Genomic DNA, 21,733 nt, shown 5'->3' on the forward strand with positions numbered 1-21,733 from the left:
CCCACAATGGCTGATGTCGTGCAGAGCTTTGTTGATGAACCCACTCAGGAAGGTTTTAATAACCTAAGGAAGGCAGAACTGGTGGAAGTTGCTCGAATTTTAGAAATCCCGATCAAAACATCGGATCGAAAAGCAGAGATCAAGGACACAATTTCGGAGTTTTTTACCAATACTGGTGTTTGGCCTGCCTCTTTGTCAGAGGATGAAGCAGGGACAGATGATGGTGAAATTATCACACCTTTGGTAACCCCTGCAGAAAGTGAATTGAAGAAAATTGAGATCCAGCTTCGGATGAAGCAGCTGGAAGTCGAGGCAAAGAAAATAGAACTCGAAATCAAGTCAATCGATGCAAAATCGAATGAACCTTCTTCCGGCAGTTCAGCAAAGTCATCAAAATTTGATGCATTAAGGCAATCTCAATTGGTGCCGAAATTTCGTGAAGACCGGGTAGAAGAGTTTTTCCAGCACTTTGAAAAAGTGGCTGTGAGTTTAGAATGGCCCAAGGAAGTGTGGCCGACATTGATACAGAGCTCGCTGGTAGGGAAGGCCCAAGAGGTCTATGCGTCTCTCACTATCCAAGAGTGTTCTGATTATGAGAATTTGAAGAGTTCCGTGTTAAGGGCGTACGAGTTGGTGCCAGAAGCCCACAGGCAATTGTTTCGGAATTATAGGAGAAGGGATGATCAGACATTTGTTGATTTTGTGCAACACAAGCAGACCCATTTTGAACACTGGTTAAGGTCGTCTGGTGTTGATGATTTCCACAAACTGAAAGAGTTGGTATTGTTAGAGGAGGTGAAGAGGTGTGTTCAGCCAGATCAGCGGCAGTACCTGGAGGAAAGGGAAGTGAATGGTGCCAGGAGAGCTGCTGTCCTCCTTGATGAGTATGTGCTTACCCACAAGGGTACTTTCAAACTTTCTTCAAGCAAGAAAGGAGGCCAGGGTGTGCCAAGAAAAGGAGCTGTTGCTCCAAGCATTCCCAAGCCCGATCTTGATCAAAAGCCGAACAAGGCTTGCTTCTATTGCAAGAAGGATGGACATGTGATGTCAGCTTGCTGGAAGTTGAAGAAGAAGCGAGAAAAAGAGGGGATTAGCAACCCCAAAGCATTGCCAGATGCTTTTGCTATCACTCGCACAGAACATCTGCCATCGTTTGAACGGGTGGCAGAGAATTACAAACCTTTCATATCTTCAGGGTATGTTAGTTTGACGCCTGATAGTGAGCAGGTTCAGGTTCACATTTTGAGGGATACAGGAGCATCACAGAGTCTCCTGTGTGCAAATACATTGCCATTTTCGGTTGAATCTTCTGTGGATTCAGAAGTGTTTGTGAGGGGAGTTGAAGGTGGGAGTGTCCGAGTGCCTCTTCATAATATCGAATTGAAGAGCGATCTTGTCAGTGGCTCAGTTGTAGTAGGTATTTTGCCTACATTGCCAGTCGAAGGTGTCACCTTATTGCTCGGCAATGATATCGCTGGAGAGAAGGTTTTGCCTCACTTTCTCCCAAGTAAGACACCCGTGGTTGACGAAGCCACAGAGAAATTGGTTCAGGATATGCCTGATGTGTTTCCCTCATGTGCTGTTACCAGGTCAATGGCTCGTGAACTGAAGAAAGAGGAGCAAGAGGATATCTTGGCTGATACTTTCTTCTCTAGACTTGAAGAGTCTAGCAGCAGTGATGATGCACATATGGACCATGGTCAAATGTCAGAGATTTCTCGTCAGAGTCTGGTTGAATTGCAGGGCAAAGACCCTGAAATAGTGCGTCTTGCACAGTCACTTGTACCTGAGGATGAGGAAGTGAATGAAACAGTGAAGTTTTACAAAAGGGATGGTATCTTGATGAGGAGGTGGCGCCCTCCTGATGCCACAAGTGATGAGGATTTTCGAGATGTTCATCAAGTAGTGGTACCAAAGATGTACCGGAAGGAGATTATATCTCTTGCCCATGAAGCACCATTGGCAGGTCATTTGGGGATCAACAAAACCCAAGAGAAGGTGCTTCGATATTTCTTCTGGCCAGGTTTGCGACATGACGTCGCAGAGTTTTGTCGGTCTTGCCATGTGTGTCAGGTAGTTGGCAAGCCAAACCAGAAGATTCCCCCTGCCCCTTTAAGGCCAATTCCAGCCTTCGAAGAACCGTTTAGTCGGGTCATTGTGGATTGTGTCGGTCCTCTTCCAAGGACAAAGTCGGGTAATCAGTATTTGCTGACGATGATGTGTGCATCTACCCGCTTCCCCGAGGCAATTCCATTACGGACGATTACTGCCAAGAATGTCAGTAAAGCTCTTGTGAAGTTCTTCACAATGGTAGGACTTCCAAAGTGTGTGCAGTCAGACCAAGGGTCTAATTTCACATCCAAAATCTTCCAACAGGTGATGAGTGAGTTAGGTGTAGAATGTAAGAACTCAAGTGCTTACCATCCACAGAGCCAGGGAGCTCTTGAACGCTTTCACCAAACCTTGAAGAATATGATGCGTGTGTACTGCAGTGAGCAGGAGAAAGAGTGGGATGAGGGTATTCCTCTCCTCTTGTTTGCAGTTCGAGAATCGGTCCAGGAATCTCTTGGATTCAGTCCTTTCGAGCTGGTCTTTGGGCACTCAGTTCGTGGTCCCTTGAAGATCTTGCAAGAAAAGATCTTGGTTGAGCCGGAGTCCAACCTATTGGACTATGTGTGTCAGTTCAAGGATAGACTTTCTTGTACTCGTGAATTAGCTGCAGGTCATCTGAAGGCAGCTCAGTCTAACATGAAGAGACTGTTTGATCGGAAGGTGAAAGAAAGGCATTTTGAGCCTGGTTCTAAGGTTCTTGTGTTGCTCCCTCTTCAAGGAGATGCCTTGAAGGCTAGATATGCAGGGCCGTATGTGGTTGAGAAAAGGGTGAGTGATGTCAATTACATCATCCTGACACCTGATAGGAGGAAGAAGAGAAGACTCTGTCATGTCAACATGCTAAAGGAGTATGTTGAAAATGTAGAAGAGGCTAAAGAAAAGCCTGTTGCCACAGTTGGAATCGGTTGTGAAGTGGATGGTGAAGACAGTGAGAGTGATGATGTGGAAATTCCGCAGTTGATGTTGAAGAATTCTGAGGTGTTAGCAAATCTATCTGACACATTATCTCATCTTCCAGGGGTAGAGAGAGCTCAGGTGATGGATGTAGTCCATGAGTATGAACACCTCTTCAGTGATGTACCAGGTCGTACTAGTGTGGTGGTGCATGATGTTGATGTGGGGGACTCCTCCCCTGTCAAGCAACACCCATATCGTGTGAATCCATTGAAAATGGATGTTCTGAGGAAGGAAGTTCAATACATGCTTGAACATGACCTTATTGAGCCCAGTAAGAGTGGATGGAGTTCTCCCTGTGTGTTGGTTCCAAAGCAGGATGGTTCTTTGCGTTTCTGTACGGATTACAGGTTGCTCAATTCGAAAACAAAGTCAGACTCGTACCCTTTGCCCCGCATCGATGATTGTATTGATCGCGTAGGGAATGCCAAATACGTCAGTAAGTTTGACCTTTTGAAGGGGTACTGGCAGGTTCCCCTCACTGAAAGAGCGAAAGAACTGTCTGCATTCGTGACTCCTGACGGATTCTTCCAATACAAAGTGATGCCGTTCGGGATGAAGAACACGCCCGCTACGTTCCAGAGACTCATCAACACTGTCACGTCTGGCTTGGTGGGATGCGAGGCGTATCTCGACGACATCATAGTGTACAGTCATACATGGGAGGACCACCTTCTGAGAGTCAGAGCACTGTTTGACCGCTTGACCAGTGCCAACCTTACGGTGAACTTGAGGAAATGTGAGTTCGCCCGAGCAAAAGTCGTGTTCCTGGGTCATATTGTGGGACATGGTTCCGTCAATCCTGTTGAAGCAAAGGTGGAGACGATCCTGAACTTTCCCCACCCACAGAGTAAGCGCGAGCTGAGACGATTTCTGGGCATGACTGGCTATTATCGGAAGTTCTGCCATAATTTCGCTGATGCTGCAACACCGCTCACCAACATGTTGCGGAAAGACTCGCAGTTCGACTGGTCAGATGACAGTCAAGTTGCTTTCAACCGGCTGAAGGCAATGCTAGCGAGTTCTCCGGTTCTTGCAGCGCCGAACTTTGACAAGCAGTTCATTCTTATGGTGGACGCGAGTGACACAGGAGGAGGAGGAGCCCTGATGCAGAAGGACGACAACGGAGTTGACCATCCCGTCGCGTACATGTCCAGAAAATTCAACAAACATCAGCGACGGTACTCCACTGTCGAGAAGGAGACGTTAGCGCTCGTCATGGCTCTTCGTCATTTTGACGTGTACCTGAACACTACAAAGTATCCAGTGCTGGTGTACACAGACCACAATCCGCTTGTGTTCCTGTCGCGAATGAGGAACAAAAATGGACGCCTAACCAGATGGGCGCTAGTGCTACAGGAGTACAACCTTGTGATACAGCACGTACGCGGAAAAGACAATGTCATTGCAGACGCTTTGTCCCGTGGATAAGATAGAAGTACGCGTATTTCCACGGATAGGACAAAAGGACACCAAATGTGCTTATTATCCACAGATAATAAGACTGGTGATGACTTGGAAGCACGAACAATACCAGACAAAAGAAATGTGTTTCCATGTTATTGTAAGAGAAGGATATTTCTCATGTCAAAGAAAGAGTATTCTTGTTTTGAAATGATGACACAAACATTGTGTACACTGTTTTAATTTGTATTCATAATTTGTTCTTGTCTGCATGGGAAAAGCAGCATGTTTTTCAAATTGTCATGATTTTTTGCACCAAAACAGGGCAAAATCATTTCCAGTGATATAGCATGAGTTTTGCTATGTTTTATGCTTTATGTGCTGAAGAAAAGGGTTTTCAGTAATACAGCATATTTTGATACAGTGTATAATGTAGACATTGTATTAATTGGAACTGCAAATTAAGTTGCATTGCTGTTTGCAGAATAGCACACACAAACACCCAAAAGCTGTTGTTGCTTCTCTTTAAATGCTTAATTGGCAAGAGTTGGAATATTTATGGTATCACAGAGTTGATCAATTATACATGTTTTCCATCGCATAGATTGGGTGAAATTATAAGTATGATACTTATAATGTTTGATGATTGTGCAAGGTTCATGAGACCATACAGGTATACAGTCATAACCAGGTTATATTCATGTGATATCTTGTTTCAGAAACAGAGAGAGTATAACAGGTGTTCATAATTGCATTGTTTTGCTATACTCTAGTCACTGTACATGCATTTATTGTCTTGACGAACAAGGCTTTACAGTACTTGAACAGAAGTGTCAAGAAATAAGAAATGTAGAGATGTTTGTCAGACCAAACAGTTGAGCTGAACGCATTGTTATGTCAGTTTTCATCAAAGGTCAGATTGCTACAAGCTCACCATGTAAAAATGGTTACTAAGTATAGTGAATGGAAGATTACTTCTGTTATTGGTGACATATACAACAACAAAAATGTGTGAAGTTCATTATGCAAACTGCATGATTATTAGCTAGTGTATGCAGGTTATTCAGTGATATGTGTAGCGGTTTTTTTTTTCTCAAGCATATGCACATCAAGCTAAGATAGAAGTTTGATCTGTCCATACTTATGGTATATTGTTTCATGATACATATACAGTGTATTTAGTTCTGAACCAGCAGCATTTCTTAGACTTCGACTAGGTGTTGAAATGTTTGGCCATCTGATACTCATAAGCATTTCAGGAAAGCTAAAGAGAATACATGCTTCATGATTTATGACCAAGCAGGAAAAAAAAAAGAAAAGAAAAGAAAAGAAGGAATGTTGTGGTTGTAAAGTTTTGCGCGTATACGCACATGCTTGTTCCGAGCTGGTAGTGGGTCTATATTTAGACAGTTAGCCTGCGCTCAAGAAAGGTTTTGATAAGGCTCATTAAGTCTGAGCTTGTTTATGTGAAGAATCCACTTTAGTGTATGAACACACAACTGTGCATTTTTTATATATTGTGTTTCGGAACATGTTTGTAACGACTGTTTACAGTTTGACTGGAAAGTTCTTCCATAACTTCCCGTCTTAAGGGGGGAGATGTGATGCGCCTTGAACAAGGCTAATACCAATAAAGAGGTCCGCAGCAAGTTATCGCTCTCAGATCAAGACATGGCTTCCCAATCGTGGTCTTTTGCAACATTGTTGTGATGATTTGGGTGCGATCTGCCAGGAATGGAGCGGAACATTTTGATTGTCATGATGTGGTGATTGGGTTGAGTCGTGACAAATACAATAAGAGACATGAATATAATAACGATAAGTTTTCATTATATCTTTGATAGCCTCAAAAAAATGTTGGAAACTGGAGTGGGTAATAAGAATTTTCTGTCAACTCCAACTTCAAATGACAAAGGGAATAAAGCCACAAAGGCGATTAAATTGACAAGATGTCTTTATTTCATTCTATCAATTTAGAAATATCAAATTTAAGAACCAAATTGTTACACTCAATTTCCCTAATTTGAAACAATTAAAATTTCTATCATTTTTGTTAACACAGGTATTGCTTCTTCTCTGACGTCATTTCAATTTGGATTTGACAGAAGATTCTTCATTTTCCTCCATTATCTTCAGCCCTTGGGGCTACAAGGACACTATGGAAATCATGGTTTTATTTTGCAAGATAATTCATGTTTTTTATCGTGTTTAATCAAAGTTTTGATTGTTTTCATTGTTATTATGGAAGAGTACATACGCAAGGATGACAACTTGTTCATTAGTTTTTTTTTTTTGCAGTTTTTACTTTTGTTCTTCGAAAGAGAAAAACGAATGTGTTTACTTGTGCATACAGTTTCCTTTTCATTGCCCTCCCAGGTTGGTTCATAGTCAATTATTTGAAATTCCCTTTAATTATGGTATATAATACATTAATTTTCAGTCGAATATTCTATAAGAAATATGAACTTGAAAACGCGTTTGCTTTCTCTTTTTTTCTTTCTGAGTGTATCTTGCCTGCATTCAATAGTTCAACAGTCTGTCTGTTTGTTGTTCTTACTGTGATTAAAAGAACATGGGAAGTGTATTACAAAACTTAACAGTCCAAACAGTGACGGGCAACGCACAGTGGTATCCCTAGTAACAAGGACAATGTTTGGTAAAATAATCATGGGGCCGAAAAAAGAAAATATGTTCTTCTCATAATCAAAATGTTTATAGAGAAATATTGACAATCAATAGAAAGCACAGAAGAAAACGATGAAAATGTGAAAAAATGCACTTATTAGAGAAAAGGAATATAAAAGCAAATGTTGGTTGAAAGAAAAAAAAAGAGAGAAAGAATAGATGAAGGATAAGATGAGGACAAGTGAGTGTGTGGAAGATATAGATATGAAGGGAGAGAGGGAGAGATAGAGGAGGTTGAGGAAGAGAATAAGGAGTATATAGAGGAGAGAGTGATGGTGAAAGGAAGAGAAAAAGGTTGAGGAAGGTGAGATTGAGGAGGATGAAAAAAGAGCGGGAAGAGAAGAGGAGGAAATTTAAAAGGGAGGAGAGAGAGAGAATGAGAAGAAAATGAGATGTACAGGGAAGGAGGAGGAAGATGCTGGAAGGAGTTCAAACGGGGGAAGGGGAAGGAGGAGCAGAATGCTGAGGACAAGGAAATAGCAACTGCTTTTAAACTTTGCAGACATAGGTTGTTAGAGACGTGCAACGGACCAGCAATGACAAGTGCGACCTTAGAGTACGGACCCGCTTTTAGGGGACGATCCAATTCAAAGACGCCTTTTATAGTTTGGTAGCTCCACTACCGATAAATATACAAAGATTCCTTACAAGTTGCATTTGCAACGCTGACGATTTCTCATAACATAGCTTCTTCACAGGCTTCAAAGGATAATCCCTGTAATGGATGAGAGACGCGTGATTGTAAACAGATCAAGCTACCGATCGATCACATCAGATTTATGAAAGAAGATTAATAGTGCTTTCTCACAAATGGTGCCATGTCGTTGATAAAGAATACAGACTCAAATGTCCCCGTAAGTCCGAATGCAATATATGTACAATGAGTATGATAATGCGGACACCAAGCTTTACAGAGGTGAGATAATTACTTCACGCGTATATTGCAAATAGACAGCCGACTTTTAATTCGATGATTTATAACCTTACATGTTATTGTAAATGGTATGATATAAAGATAAAAGACTTTGACAAAGAGAGTGAGACTTGAAGTTTATGTGGAGGAAGAATCATATGTAGATAAGGGTCGCATGGCCATAGCTCATTGACGATAAGTAAAATCTGTAAATACTATAGTGTTTATTAGAATGACTCTTGCCATCATGCTCTTACGACCACACAGACATTACGCTTTCAATTTTAGTGGCCATCTGCACACTTTGGTAGAGAGGAGCGTGTAATAGGAGATAGGCCTAGATGAAATGGTCTGTCCAAGTACGAAGGCCCCATGGCTGGACTTGAATCTCAGATCTTCATAGATTGCCAAGAGCAGTGGCCAAACCACTAGACGACGGTACCGCGAACAGTGGTACATGGTCTTGATGGTATGAATGATAGAAAAGTAGTTAAGACGCGAAATGCAACACAACACGTGAGTGAATGTCCCATGGGTTTGATGTAATAATCTTAATCATGCTTATGTGTACAGCATTAGTCCCGAATGAATACAGGTTTCTGGTGACATCGAATCCCAGCCTTTAATCATCTTTAAGCGTCCTTCGACTCTTCGTGTCCTTTGATGCATAAATAGAAATCGTCATTTTCTCTTGTCGAATGTTGTATGAATTTGAATATCGCAAGGCAGTACTTAATAGGCAGAACTCGTGTAACTGCGACCGACGGCAGCCAAGCAGAGACTGTAGAGAGCCCGTACAATATGTGCTTAGAGTACTGTATTCTCTTGTTGCCAAACGTTGGATAAAAAGTTCTCTAGACTCATGTAAAAGTTGTATTTATCCGTGACACTTTCAATGACGGGTTGTCATCTCTCTCAAACGATGGCTAATCGGTAACTGATGATTTGGCGCCAATCGGCAATCACCCAGGTGTGACATCCGAGTGATAGCGCCATCGCAAATGTCACACAGTTGGTATGCTCCACCCTCCCCCCCCCCCCCCCCCCCCCCAAATCCCGGTTCATGTTGTGGGGGTTCTCTTAATCCAGATGGCCTCTCTGATACGTCTGTTCAGGTCGTCGAAACTGTCACAAGTAAATACAACTTTTGTGTGTGTTTAAGAGAACTCTTTATCTATACTTATCAACCATCCTTACGAACTTATTTCGCAATTGCCAAACGTTGCTTTTTCTATTACTATTATATGGCACACTTCATATCCTACCTTAATAATACAATATGAGAATTTAAATCAAAGCAAACTGTGTCTGCACTTTATTGTAAGCGTATGTGAAGGCAAATGAAGGCATGCATACACAAGGCACGTAATAATCCTTTAAGTGGACGTTTCATATGTTTTTCTATATCAATGTACAGATCAATACAGAGAGTCTGTGTAGAAAAGTTTAATCACCACGACTTTGCGTGCATTTAGTCAAAGTGCCAAAGTCTGATTTTGGACCTACTTTGTTTTACCGTCCGCCCAATGTTTTTTGATGGTTTTACCCAACTTTGAGGGCGATGCATTCGAATCTTGATGATGCAACTCTCTCATCCTTGAAGGTTTAGATATATTCAAGACCATGGCCGCCAAATGTTTAAATTTCTGTATAATTATTTTCTTTTAGATGTGGAAAAAATAAAAAAGATTTGATGGTTTTAATTTATTTCGAAGGTGATGAATTCAAATATGGACATGCCAAGTTTTGTATTCCAGAAGTTTCTCAGATATCAAAGATGGCCGCCCAAAATTGAAATTCCAACTTAAGTGTTTCTTTCTAAATGATAGATAACTCAATACAAGCATTATACTCTTACTCTTTTCGTAGGTGCTGAATCCAAATCTGGTTGATGTTATACTTTTGAATCCTTGAGAGTTTTGAGATAATTGAATCAAACACATCTTCTGTCCATTGTGGCGACCATTTTGGAATATCTTACAAAATTAAATGATGCAAGGGTTGCATCAACCAGATTCGGATTCCGCAACCCTTGAAATCACTTTCAATTCTTTCACATTCTATAAGGAGATCATTAAACTAAAATTTTGGGTGGCCATTTTGAATATCTCGAAATCCTCATGGATTCAAGAATCGTTTCATCTTTATTCGGATTCATCATCCCCGAAATGGTTACAACCATCAAATTTTCAAAATTGTCACCATTTATAAGGAAATAATAATATGAGAATTTCAATTTTTGGCGCTCATCTTGAATATGTACAAAAAATCTTCAAGAATGCAAAAGTTGCATCATCCAAATTCGGATTCGCCACCCTTTAAATTATGTAAAACTTCATTTTTAATATAATTTTTCACCTATCTACTAGGAAATATAAATTATACGAAATGAAATGAAATTTATTTAACAAAAAGTAACACAAACATTGTCAATATATAGTCAAAATAGTCAATAGTTAAAGAACACTGTTGGTGAAAATCGATCTATCTACAAGGAAATATATAAGAAGTTCAGGTTTTGGCTTCCATTTTGGAGGTCATTTTGAATATTTCAAAATCCTAAAGGATTGTGAGAGCTGAATCATCCAGATTTGGATTAAGCACACTCGAAATAAACCATCGAAAAACTTGGGAGAGGGGGTTAAAACAAGGTTGAGCCTCTGGCACCTAGACTTTGTAATTGCTCCAGGGCAGGCTGCCCGCATACATACACAATGGGAACATGCGCCCAAGAATACGATGTATGCTTCATCTATTTCATTCTCCATAACATGAACCCTTGCTCCCACTCCATAAAGAAAAGAGCAACTTCACGTCGCACAAAATCCTCCCAAATCAACATTTTCAAGTTGGTAGAAATGGACACCACATAAGTTGGCTCTATTTTGGCAATGCCACATTCCAGTATGATATTTCATCGGTGTTTGCATATCGCATTCTCTCCCTAGCATCATCTAAACTTGAAGGTCAACGAAAGGTCAGGCGTAATAAGGGCTATGGCATCCGAAGCCTCTGATCCTTAACTTACACACATCATTAAGTACCTACCATTTACCCTCGCGTCTTCATTGATTGAACGGCACAGATAAAAGTAGGTTTAGTAATTGGTGATGACACCGTTTCGTCTGACTAAAAATATCTGATTTCCCGCTGGCACTTTAACATCTTTCCCCGCATCACCACCCTCCCAGCCTTGTCCTATCATATCCTCCGATGTTATGACGCTTATAACTTCGTCCTATCGGCAATGATAGGAAACTTTGTAACGACACCGCGGTCGGGGTTATGTCCTCCGGTCCTTAGCGCGCATACCTCCAGCGGGGAATGGCGCCGGGCTCGAACGGCCACGCCCATCGTTGACGTCATGACGGGAAAGGTCAATCGCCTCGAAGCTCCCGCCTTCCTAGAACAATCCCCAAGTCTACGTCATCAGCAAAGATGACGGTACACCATAAGCTGGGACTTTAATACTGTGAGTGAATTACCCTAATGTTTGAAATCGTGTTTAGTCGTCGATTCCAGATTTAGTGGCATGATTTATTGTGCTCCATTTCAATTCAACACAAATAGAGACGGTATTATCAGCATAATATTTATGCTTGCTCTACTTGCGTGTATCTCCCCTGACGTTGAGAAAGTCAGGTAGATTGAGAGAGAGGGGGGGGGGGGGGGTGAGAGAGAAAGATGAATACTTAGGACACGGGAGAGGGATATAAAATACAAATGAGGAGATAGACAAGAAAGAGAGAGAGAGAGAGGGAGAGGGAGGGGGAGAGGAGGAGCGATAAAAGGTATAAATGTATAATTATAGAGAGTGAAAGTGTGAGATGAAAGTGAAGAGAGATGGAGGAAACATAAGCAGAAAGAAGATAAGGAATGCAGACGTATGGATAGTTATAAAGCTAAACCTAGAGAATAATTTCAAACAAACATTCCTTGTTGTTTAATTCACCAAGGCGCCATTACGCTTGAACAAATCTCGAACAGAGTAGAATGATTCTGACCAAATGTACCAAATGTAATTATATTTGTGTATATTTTCTTTTCTTTTTCAATAACATGGCATCGCGCAAAGCACATCAAATTTTAATTGTGTCTTTTAAGCCTAACAACTGAACATGACAGTAAGTGTGACCTAAATAAGAACTTTTGAAACGAAAGTCGTTCTGGGCCCTGTTTTACAAGGAGTTATAATTGATTTAATAGTTGAGTTCTATCATAAGTCTATGGCAGCCTGTGTGGTAAGGGAATTTACTATCGATTATATCTTTTGATAAAACGGGGCCGTGGGCATGTGAAAGGAATTATATGATGATAAATGATTAACACACTAATATCGCAGTGTTACTATCCGTCTATGATTTCGTCCCAAGCGAGCAAATAAGAGTCATTGGCTTTCATTTAAGCCCTTTCCACAAAATGTCTTAATTTTCACACCAGATCTTCAATCCGATGAAACTTCAGTTCCACAGATGTGAACGCAACCCTTGCTGTGAGAGTTGAATAAGATCTCTCAGAACGAATGTCATTCTGAGCATCCCAGGCGCGCTCCCTCTCAAGCTCTCGGCAGTTTATTTTGGCGGGAAAGATTACACCGGGTAAACATGACCAAGAAAAAAGAAGAAAGTTTCTTGACTCACTCGCTGCCTGACCCGAGGGTATGCGCAAGGGGAATGAGGCTTAGCGAGAGAAGGCGAGTTCGGGGTGACGTTCGAGGAGGAAGACGTACGATTCGAACGAAAGATAATCACAGACGTTCTGTGAAATAACTCCTTGTTCAAATTAAGAGAAGGAGCAAAGAAAGAGAGAGGGAGGAGGAGAAAAAGGAAGAGACGGTGAAACAGACTGAAACAATTATAATCATAATAATGATAAACAAATCATTAAAATTATAATTATAATCATTATGATTATAATTATAATTATAAAACGACAGTACATAAAGCTAAAGACGTAATCAACATAATACAGGAGAAAAAAATCAGAGGACAAATAGGTAAACAAAACAATACATAAAGAAGAAGCAGCTAAATGAGTACATCTTTATTGCACATGTAGGAGATATTGTACATATCATAATATTTACGGAGAGAGAGATACGAAGGAGATGAAGGTAGATGAATGAACGAAAGAATGAATTAGTACGTATATGCACACGTACAAACACACATACGTAGTATACATAATACATATACATACATACACGAATACATGAATATATGCGTACGTCCTACACACATGTACATATCCGAACACATAATAGACATACATAATATGAACAGTAAGTTTATGAATCAGGCAGGGGTGGATCAGGCAGGTATTGAACGCGGTATATTTTTGACAGCCTAGACACCCCGTAAAGTACCACCAGACACGTCTGTATCATAAGAAATCAACAAAGCAACGAAACGATAGAACGGCTTAACGAAGTTGAGTGGCTACAAGAAAATGATGATAATTTTGTCAAGAGCGAATGCATCAAACAAAATACGCATGCGTTTAAAATGGCGCTGCAGCATGCATAACCATCCTGGACGACCTGCCATAACCAATTAATTCTATTAATATCACATAATGGCAATAAAAAAGGATCAATTACAAGCATAGTTTGCAAGCGAAGTTTACAAGCATTAACAATTTCCTCAGCAAGATACATTGATTAGGAATGCCTTGTTTGTTTATCTGCGTGTGTGTTGTATTCCATTCACTTCATATCATTTATTCATTTTCATTCACAACACAAAATGTAAGTGTGCTAACCATGTCACAGCCCCCAAAAGAGAAGTAGGCCTATACATGTTCTTCATAATGACATATGGAAATATGATACAAACGCAAGCCAAAATGCATTACATGTTGAACCATGAAATTGGAGGATAATCTAATAAGCAGAATTTGTATCATGCATTCCTCTCAATAACATTATAAAAAGACAAGTTTCGTGAAAAGCATACAGAATTGAAATCTTACAAGACTACATCATTCAACGATATTCGCATTAACACAAAAACCCCGAAAAATACGATGTATAAAACTAAGAAAAATTAAATAATTTTACCGGCATTTATTATGTTCACTTCATGAACTGAAGATTTTATTCCTTTCCAATAGATAAACTGTGAGTGATGATTGTGTTTTCCGGCACCATACATATCCATTGCTCTTTTGAAAATTTTTAGTTCATATCTTCCCTCCTTCGAAATGAGTGCGCCAGTGAAGTATAGGTGGTGTTGGAAATTAATGAGTTATTGGAATTAAATTCGTTGTCATTGGCTTTCAATTCCAGGCATCAAGCATCGGCGAAGAAGGTACGACGACAGGATGTAATTTGACACACACACACACACACACACACACACACATACACCAACGAATTCAAGCATTTAAGAGTACAGTATTGATAGACACAGCATACAAACTATGCTGACGCATAAACTGACATAAACCAGCCAATCACCGAAGAAGTAGGCCTATATCGACATCCATGTTGGCAAGAATGTCAAAGTTCACTAAAATATCACTATAGGACGATTCATTACAAAAAACAGAATGAAATACTGACGGTTATAAGGTACAGATAGGCCGTATATACTCCCACAAGACATTAACAAAACACAATGTTTACTTTTACTATTTAGTATCTTTGTCTAATTTCAAAAGTCAAGGTGTGAAAGCGTTTAGTTTAGTTTTTTGTGTTGTTTTTTTCCGCAGACTGTTTCCACCTTGAAGGCTGCGCATCTCAAACTAGACTCGGTAACCTATATAGCAAACAGAATGATATCGCCTGTATTCTTTTCCACAGCGATATGTATACTCCTATAGCGCAGCGATGGAGACATGCGCTGAAGGGGGGAACCCGGGCTAGAAAACGACGTCGCTCCAAAACACTCCAAGCCGTAATCAAATACGCAGATGCTCGCCCCAAGTGCTGAGGAGAACTTTGGTCTCCACGGCAACGGTGATGGAGAACACACTCCAAACTCTGTTTGCATGTCGACCGGACAATCTAACGCTAAGTGCGTGAGAAAACACCCGGATGTTCTTTCTGGTGGAAGTCGTTCGGGGGTACTTGCAAGCCGAACTGATGGGCATTATTCTGCATATATCCATTGGATAGAACCTGCACGTGATATGCACCCCCTGTGTTGGCGGAGGGCACGTTATTAGCACATGGAAATACATTATGATGCTGATCTGCCTCAGTTTTAAACCGCTTTTGTCCAAGAGTGGTGAACAAGCATAACAATGCCAGTGGCGCATGCACAGAGATATGTTCCAGAATTAAGAATGGGGGGGGGGGGGGGGGGGGGGAAACATCACTGCCGTGTTCCACAGAGCAACAAACGTGTTACCATCGTGGCAAAACACGACCAGTATAGAGGTGAAGTATTGGGGGAAAGCATGGAATACAGAAGACATTATACGAACAGGAGGTAGACCCTCTTATCGAATGTCCACAATGTCTTATACTGACTTCTCTGAAATAGCTACCGGCGCTACAATCAAGCTGTCAGGATTTATCAATGCGTACTTATGCCAAAATAGATACATATTGTTTTATTCAGATATTTGCTCCCAGATTCTTGTTGAATTACCAGATATTTTTTTCTACATACATATTTCCCTTTCTTTGCGCTTTTCTCCATACGCTATTCTATGAATAATATGAAGCATTTTTTAATGTCACATTGCAGTTTCATTTATAATTAAAATATTTCACTATATAAATCTGTTCTACTATGCGTTCTTTTCTCTTTTTTTGAAAGCACAAAATTTGCTTTTAATCTCATCTTTTACACATAGGCGGAGATGATGCCAGAGCAACGGCAGTCTTCTGTAAGCAGCTTTATAATGTATGCATGCAAGTAATGACTTCTATCTTCACAAATGTGTATCTATATTTACATTGCATATTAAGCCGCCGTTACTGCATACAGTGCGGACTGAGTACTATACTTCTCCTCCTCTTTCCTTTTTTTGCCGTGAGTGCATAACAAAATAATATGCGGAGAACAAGTCTGGTGGAGAGGAGGTATATTGAAGTATGCACTGGAACGCTCAGGCACACGTCAAAATTGATTTTCATATAAATGAAATTGATACACATCGTATGATGAGGATTTAATTCAACTATCGGGCGGCAAGGACGTACGTTTTTACTCCTCGCCAATAACGCACGGCCGGAGGAAGGCCCGTACTTGGAAGATTCGACGGGAACAAAACAATGGAGACATGAACCTGAAAGGGATTGGGGGGGGGGGGGGGCTGGCGGATGGAGGGGGAGGGGTGGGAGAAATGATATTGGACCTACAAAATTTGATAATCAGATTTCCGTTGTTCGTGATCTTTGTTTTTGTGGCAAAGGCAAACTGCGATACACGGCCAAGGTTGTTGGAATACACTCTTCCTAATAACTAAAACATGTGGGTACAGTTTCCAGGTATGCAATATTATCATTAACGATAACAAGTTCAAAAGAAGCATTCACCATACCCATGCTGTTGCATGTAGACAAATGTATAGTCCTTTTTTAGGGGGGGGGGGGAATTCCTACACAACTCATTTTATCCTACAAGCATGAACCACCGTCTAATATTGTATTCCGTTTTAAATTTCCGATCATGTCGTTTCTTTTATTTGTCTTCCTTTCTTCAATGTGCGTACAGGAAATAATACAAGTTTCTCATTACTCTCCTTCTCTTCCTCTATGCATCTATCGATCTTTATCTATATCTGTTTAATATTATCATATGTGCATTATATATCAACATTTATCTGTCCTTGTCGTCCTCTAATTTATCATCACAAATCAAACACATCTAGCTAGAAAATGAGTGCACACAATTTAAACCTTATCACACGACTATTTAATGAAACGTCGGAAAAGCCGCTCTCCTTGTCCCTACGAAATGTCGAAGCGTGCCGAAAGTCCTGGATAAATCGCGCTGCAGGACCGTCTAAGTCTAGAATCGCTCCCTAAAACATCGTGTTCTTTTGAGTTCCACATTTGTCTTGAAGGTATGCATTCGTAGTTAAATCAAATGAGTCGAAGCAAGCCTAATTGGGGTCCATTACGTTTTCCGAAGACAACGCTATACCTTCATGATATTAGATATAATGGTAGGCGTACAACTTTCAGAAGGCCCCCGATATTCTGTTAATGTGGCTATGATTTCCTCTCTACTATCTCCGTGGCCTTCGTTCCATTCTCCCTATCCGGGATAATTGGAAAGACAATGTTCTCTCTCATTAAGATTACTCACTCCCGGAATCTAATATCATCCGCGTGGAACACTCGCCTCCGCTTGTATGCACCTCGATGATGCATCATGTTCAGTTTTCAATATTCCACATCCTCCTCCCCTCCTATTTCTTCCTTCTCCCCCTCTTCCTCCTCCTCCTCCTCCTCCCCCTCCTACTCCTCATTATTCATCGTCTTATTCCTTTTCCTCTCGTTCTCTATCTCTTAATTGTCGTTTTTCACCATGCTTCTGACTTGTGTATCTCTTTATCTCTTTTTTCTCTTTCTCTCTTCACTTTCCTTCTTCCCCTTCCGGAAAGAACAACGTGTTCCACAGTGTGTTCACAGTGTGGTTACATAGTCGACTCTGTGAAAACGCTCGAATTTAACAGTGTGGAGATGTTTCACATTGTGGTTTGGTTTTCATAGAGTGTTCACATGGTAATGTTCTGTGTCACACTGTGAATTGATGTTTCACAGTGTGTTCACATTGTTAAAACCCTCGAATTTAACAGTGTGGAGATGATTTCACATTGTGGTTTGGTTTTCATATAGAGTGTTCACATGGTAATGTTCTGTGTCACACTCTGAATTGATGTTTCACAGTGTGTTCACATTGTTAAAACGCTCGAATTTAACAGTGTGAAGTGATTTCACACTGTGTTCATAATGTGTTCACATTGTGTTCACACTATGTTCACACTATGTTTCTCACACTGTGGGACACTGTGTTACTTCCAGCAGGGTCTTGTAGTCCTAATGCCTTTTGTCTTTCCTCTTGTTATTCTTTTCGAGTCTTTTAAATGTCCGCTTTCCATATGCTTATTCTTTCTTCTGTTTCTTTGCATTAAACTTTCTTTTTCTTTCATCTTTCTGAATGATATTATGTTGATGGAATGTATCTTCTTATTGTTCATAAACTTACCTATAAACACGAAGATCACAAGTTCATCTTCACACACATGCATTGACACACTGTTATTAAAGGAGACGGCCGGATGATTTTCAAACTTTTACATTTGAACAACTATAGATTAGTTATACTGAGTACTGAGTTTCAGAATTTATAGTGATTGAGATGAGATTGATCGATTGATTTTATTTTCCGTATAAAAACAACAACGGCTGGATGGCCCATATTCAGCGATGCCAACATGGCGTCGCTGGTCTTCCATGGGGTCCAGAACATGGAAGTTATACAAATACAATGTGACATTATGAAATACATAACTCTTGTAAAAATGTACATATTTGAAATACATAAATTGAGAGAAAGAAAACAACAACAACAACATCAAATGGCCAATAGCAAAAGAGAAGGATACAAATGAAAGGGAGTGGAAAAATAATAAATCATAATTTTCAATAACCTGTACTAATTCAAATATTTCTGCAATAACTCTTTTTCATCAGCAAAAAGAAAAAAAAATTAAATCAACGGGGCAGTGACCTTAAACATACTTATTTTAGATTTAAATATATAAACACTGGGGGAAATTTTGATATCCATGGGAAGGTCATTATATTCCTTAGCATATTTATACTTAAATGATTTCTTCAAATATTCAGTTCTAGGTTTGGGAAGTCTTGATTTCTGCCCAAAACGGGAGGGGTAGGAATGAGTTACAATTTCAAATTCATCTTTTAAATAAAAAGGAGTTAAATTGTTCATGAGAAACAAGAATGTTTTCAAATTCATAACAAATTGCAATGAGTAAGGAAGATGACATGGCAGCCTCACCGGAATTCATGAGTTAGGGCTCAAGGAAGCAGAACAAGAGAAGAAGGCATGCATAGATTCTACATAGGTGAACTTATTAAGCAAGCGGTATTGTAATGGAATTACACTGCTCCATTTCCGAAATATGTGAGGCTCCTATATCATCAACATTGTTCAGTGTAATTTGTTTAATTTTTTTTTTTTTCAGAGTATTAGTTTCTCTGCTCAAGGACCACAATAAATTCCACAAATCCGTACACGGAGCTGTTGACTGTTGATTTTATGTACTACGTGATGTGAAATTATGAAAATCGTCTGGGATGCCATTTAGATTGCGTAAAAATAGCGAAAGCATGAATGACGAAAACAGGAAAAATGACTGCGTACTTGAATATTGATGAGGACATAAAGCGGAGGAGCGTATAGATAAGCAGACTGTTTACTCATAGAATGAAACTTTTTTTTAACTTGCCCTTCATACATGAATAAGCAACAACAGTGTAACTGTATTTCTTTCGTTGCAGGTACGGCTTTGTGAAACATTTTAATGGCCTCCAGTCGTTGTGACGTCAACAACTATACTAAAAATACTTTGCATGTAATCATCTCTAGATTATAAATATTCGCACTATCTATTCTTTTTTTATTTAGATTATCATTGTTGCTTTAAGGTGAGTATATGGGTTACGTTGGAAAAAGTTTCAGTCATATGAATGGTAGATATCCAAATATTTGTCCATATTATCCCGGTTAAATGTGCAGCTTGTGTACACGAAACAGCACGTGATGTTCTGTGCCGTTACAAAAGGTGTTGAGCAATGAAATTGTCTGTGTGACATACACAAGATTCATCAGATCCCCGTGTTAGATAGCAGCTTTTACGTCACTGGTGAGAAAAAAACAGCAACAACAAAGACTCTGCCGCGACAAAAACTGTCTCGCCAGATTTTTATATCATTACGACACACACGGTGTACGGTTATTCGATGTAGAATTTGAAGGCACTGATGGCGCAGTTGCGATGTCTTTTCATCCTAAAAGCCACCATGTGAGGGTCAGAATATTATACAGAATATTGGTACAGATATTCAATCAGCATTCAGAAATTATACAATTCAGCGAGTATAATAAGTCCATCTAGAAACACGTGAGCATCTGATACGAATTATATAATATAAAGAAAAACACATAGCTCTACCCCCCAAATTTTTTTCTCCCCAAAGAGTTGATAAGCAAAATGATTACCTAATAAAGAAACAAACGGGAAAAGAAGCAGCCAAGTTGACACAAACCGACATCAGATGGCATGCAAAACACTTTGCAATAATTTTTTATACATATTACACGAATGCCGTAGTGGCGTATTAACTGTATTGTGCTTCGTCTTTGAAACCGATCTTTTTTTTCTTCTTCTTCTTTCTGAGCATATGCAGCTACTGGACGTCATCGACCAATATGGCAACCCTAAAATCATAGCTTTACTTTAGAGAGGACATCCACCAAAAAAAAAAAATAAATAAATAATAGACTTCCAAGGAAAGAGAAAAAAAAACAATATTCCCTACAGAACGGTACACAAATGACAAAAATCGGATAAGAAATAAGGAAGATATGACATTTTGAAATTTCACATTTTGGGGGGAAAACACTCGACCAGTCCTTATGAATATTCAAATCAGCAAGTTAACGATGTCATGCACTTAAAATTTCTTATTCTTTTCATAAACAAAAATGACAGATATCTCATGTTTCAGCTGTACAAATATGAAAATAATTGTCTTAAAACCACCCAACATACAAAAAGGAACAATTGTTAACTCTGATATATCTTGTTATGGGAACATGCTTTGTATGAGCTAAAAATAACAATTTTCTCCCGAATTTCATAGTGATATAACATATATTAAAAATTGTGAGAGTATGACATCATCAACTCACTCATTTGAATATTTATAAGGACTGGTCAAGAAATGTTTTCCGAAAAATTGTGAAATTACAAAATGTCATATCTTTCTTATTTCTTATCCGATTTCTGTCAATTTTGTGTCATTCTATAGGGAATGTTTTTTCTCTTTCTTTTGAAATCTATTTAATTTGGGGTGGATTTCTTTTTTAGATATAAATCCAAAATATTCATTTTTATTTTTTGACTTTAAACAAATTTTAAGCTCTTTTTCTACTGCTTTGAAAGAGGTGTTCTACAGTACCAAGCACCGAAATAATTTCAAACCTGAAGAGTGCATTAACCTGTCGATCCCGTGGGTTGATTTGTTTGTTGTTTTTGTTTTTGTTGTTGTTGTTGTTGTTGTTGTTGTTGGTGGTGGTGGTGATGTTGTTGTTGGGGGTGTTGTTGTTTCTACACTTCAGAAGTTCCCTGTTGCTGCAATTATTGGATAAAATGCAAACATTGACACCTTACGCTGCGAAAGAAATTCAAGCGTTTACGTCAAAAATACTTCAACGGCAAATGTACTCGAACTTCTACGGACAAACAAATTCAGTTGGATGGAAATAATATAACGCCTTTGGCATGTGCTTCACTCGATTTTCAATTGAGTTTAGTCTTATGATGTCAACAGGTGCAATTCTTCGCTTCTCGATCAAGTCAAGCGTAATTAGTTTTTTACCTCATAACGCAAACGTTCGTTCGACCTCTGACTTGCCCAGCATGGTATATCGCTCAACAAACAGCCGTGCTATTATC

At 39.6% G+C, this 21,733-nt stretch overlaps 2 protein-coding genes across 2 annotated transcripts in view; one reads left to right on the forward strand and one right to left on the reverse strand.

Moving 5' to 3' along the window:
- LOC139738963 (uncharacterized) overlaps positions 1–21,733 on the reverse strand; it is a 70,691-nt gene that overhangs the window by 38,263 nt on the left and 10,695 nt on the right. The gene's annotated exons all lie outside the window — the stretch shown is intronic.
- LOC139738965 (uncharacterized) lies at positions 7–4,497 on the forward strand. The gene has a single exon (XM_071649582.1). The coding sequence runs from the start codon at positions 7–9 to the stop codon at positions 4,495–4,497; it is 4,491 nt and encodes a 1,496-aa protein (XP_071505683.1).

This window comes from Diadema antillarum, unplaced genomic scaffold (assembly GCF_040938485.1).
Source record: "Diadema antillarum isolate AM-2024a unplaced genomic scaffold, OU_Dant_1.0 seq00000776_RagTag, whole genome shotgun sequence".
In the NCBI taxonomy this organism is placed as follows: Eukaryota; Metazoa; Echinodermata; class Echinoidea; order Diadematoida; family Diadematidae; genus Diadema; species Diadema antillarum.

Coding starts and splice junctions, on each gene's coding strand:
- LOC139738965 (XM_071649582.1), top strand. CDS start 7: ATGGCTGATGTCGTGCAGAGCTTTGTTGATGAACCCACTCAGGAAGGT.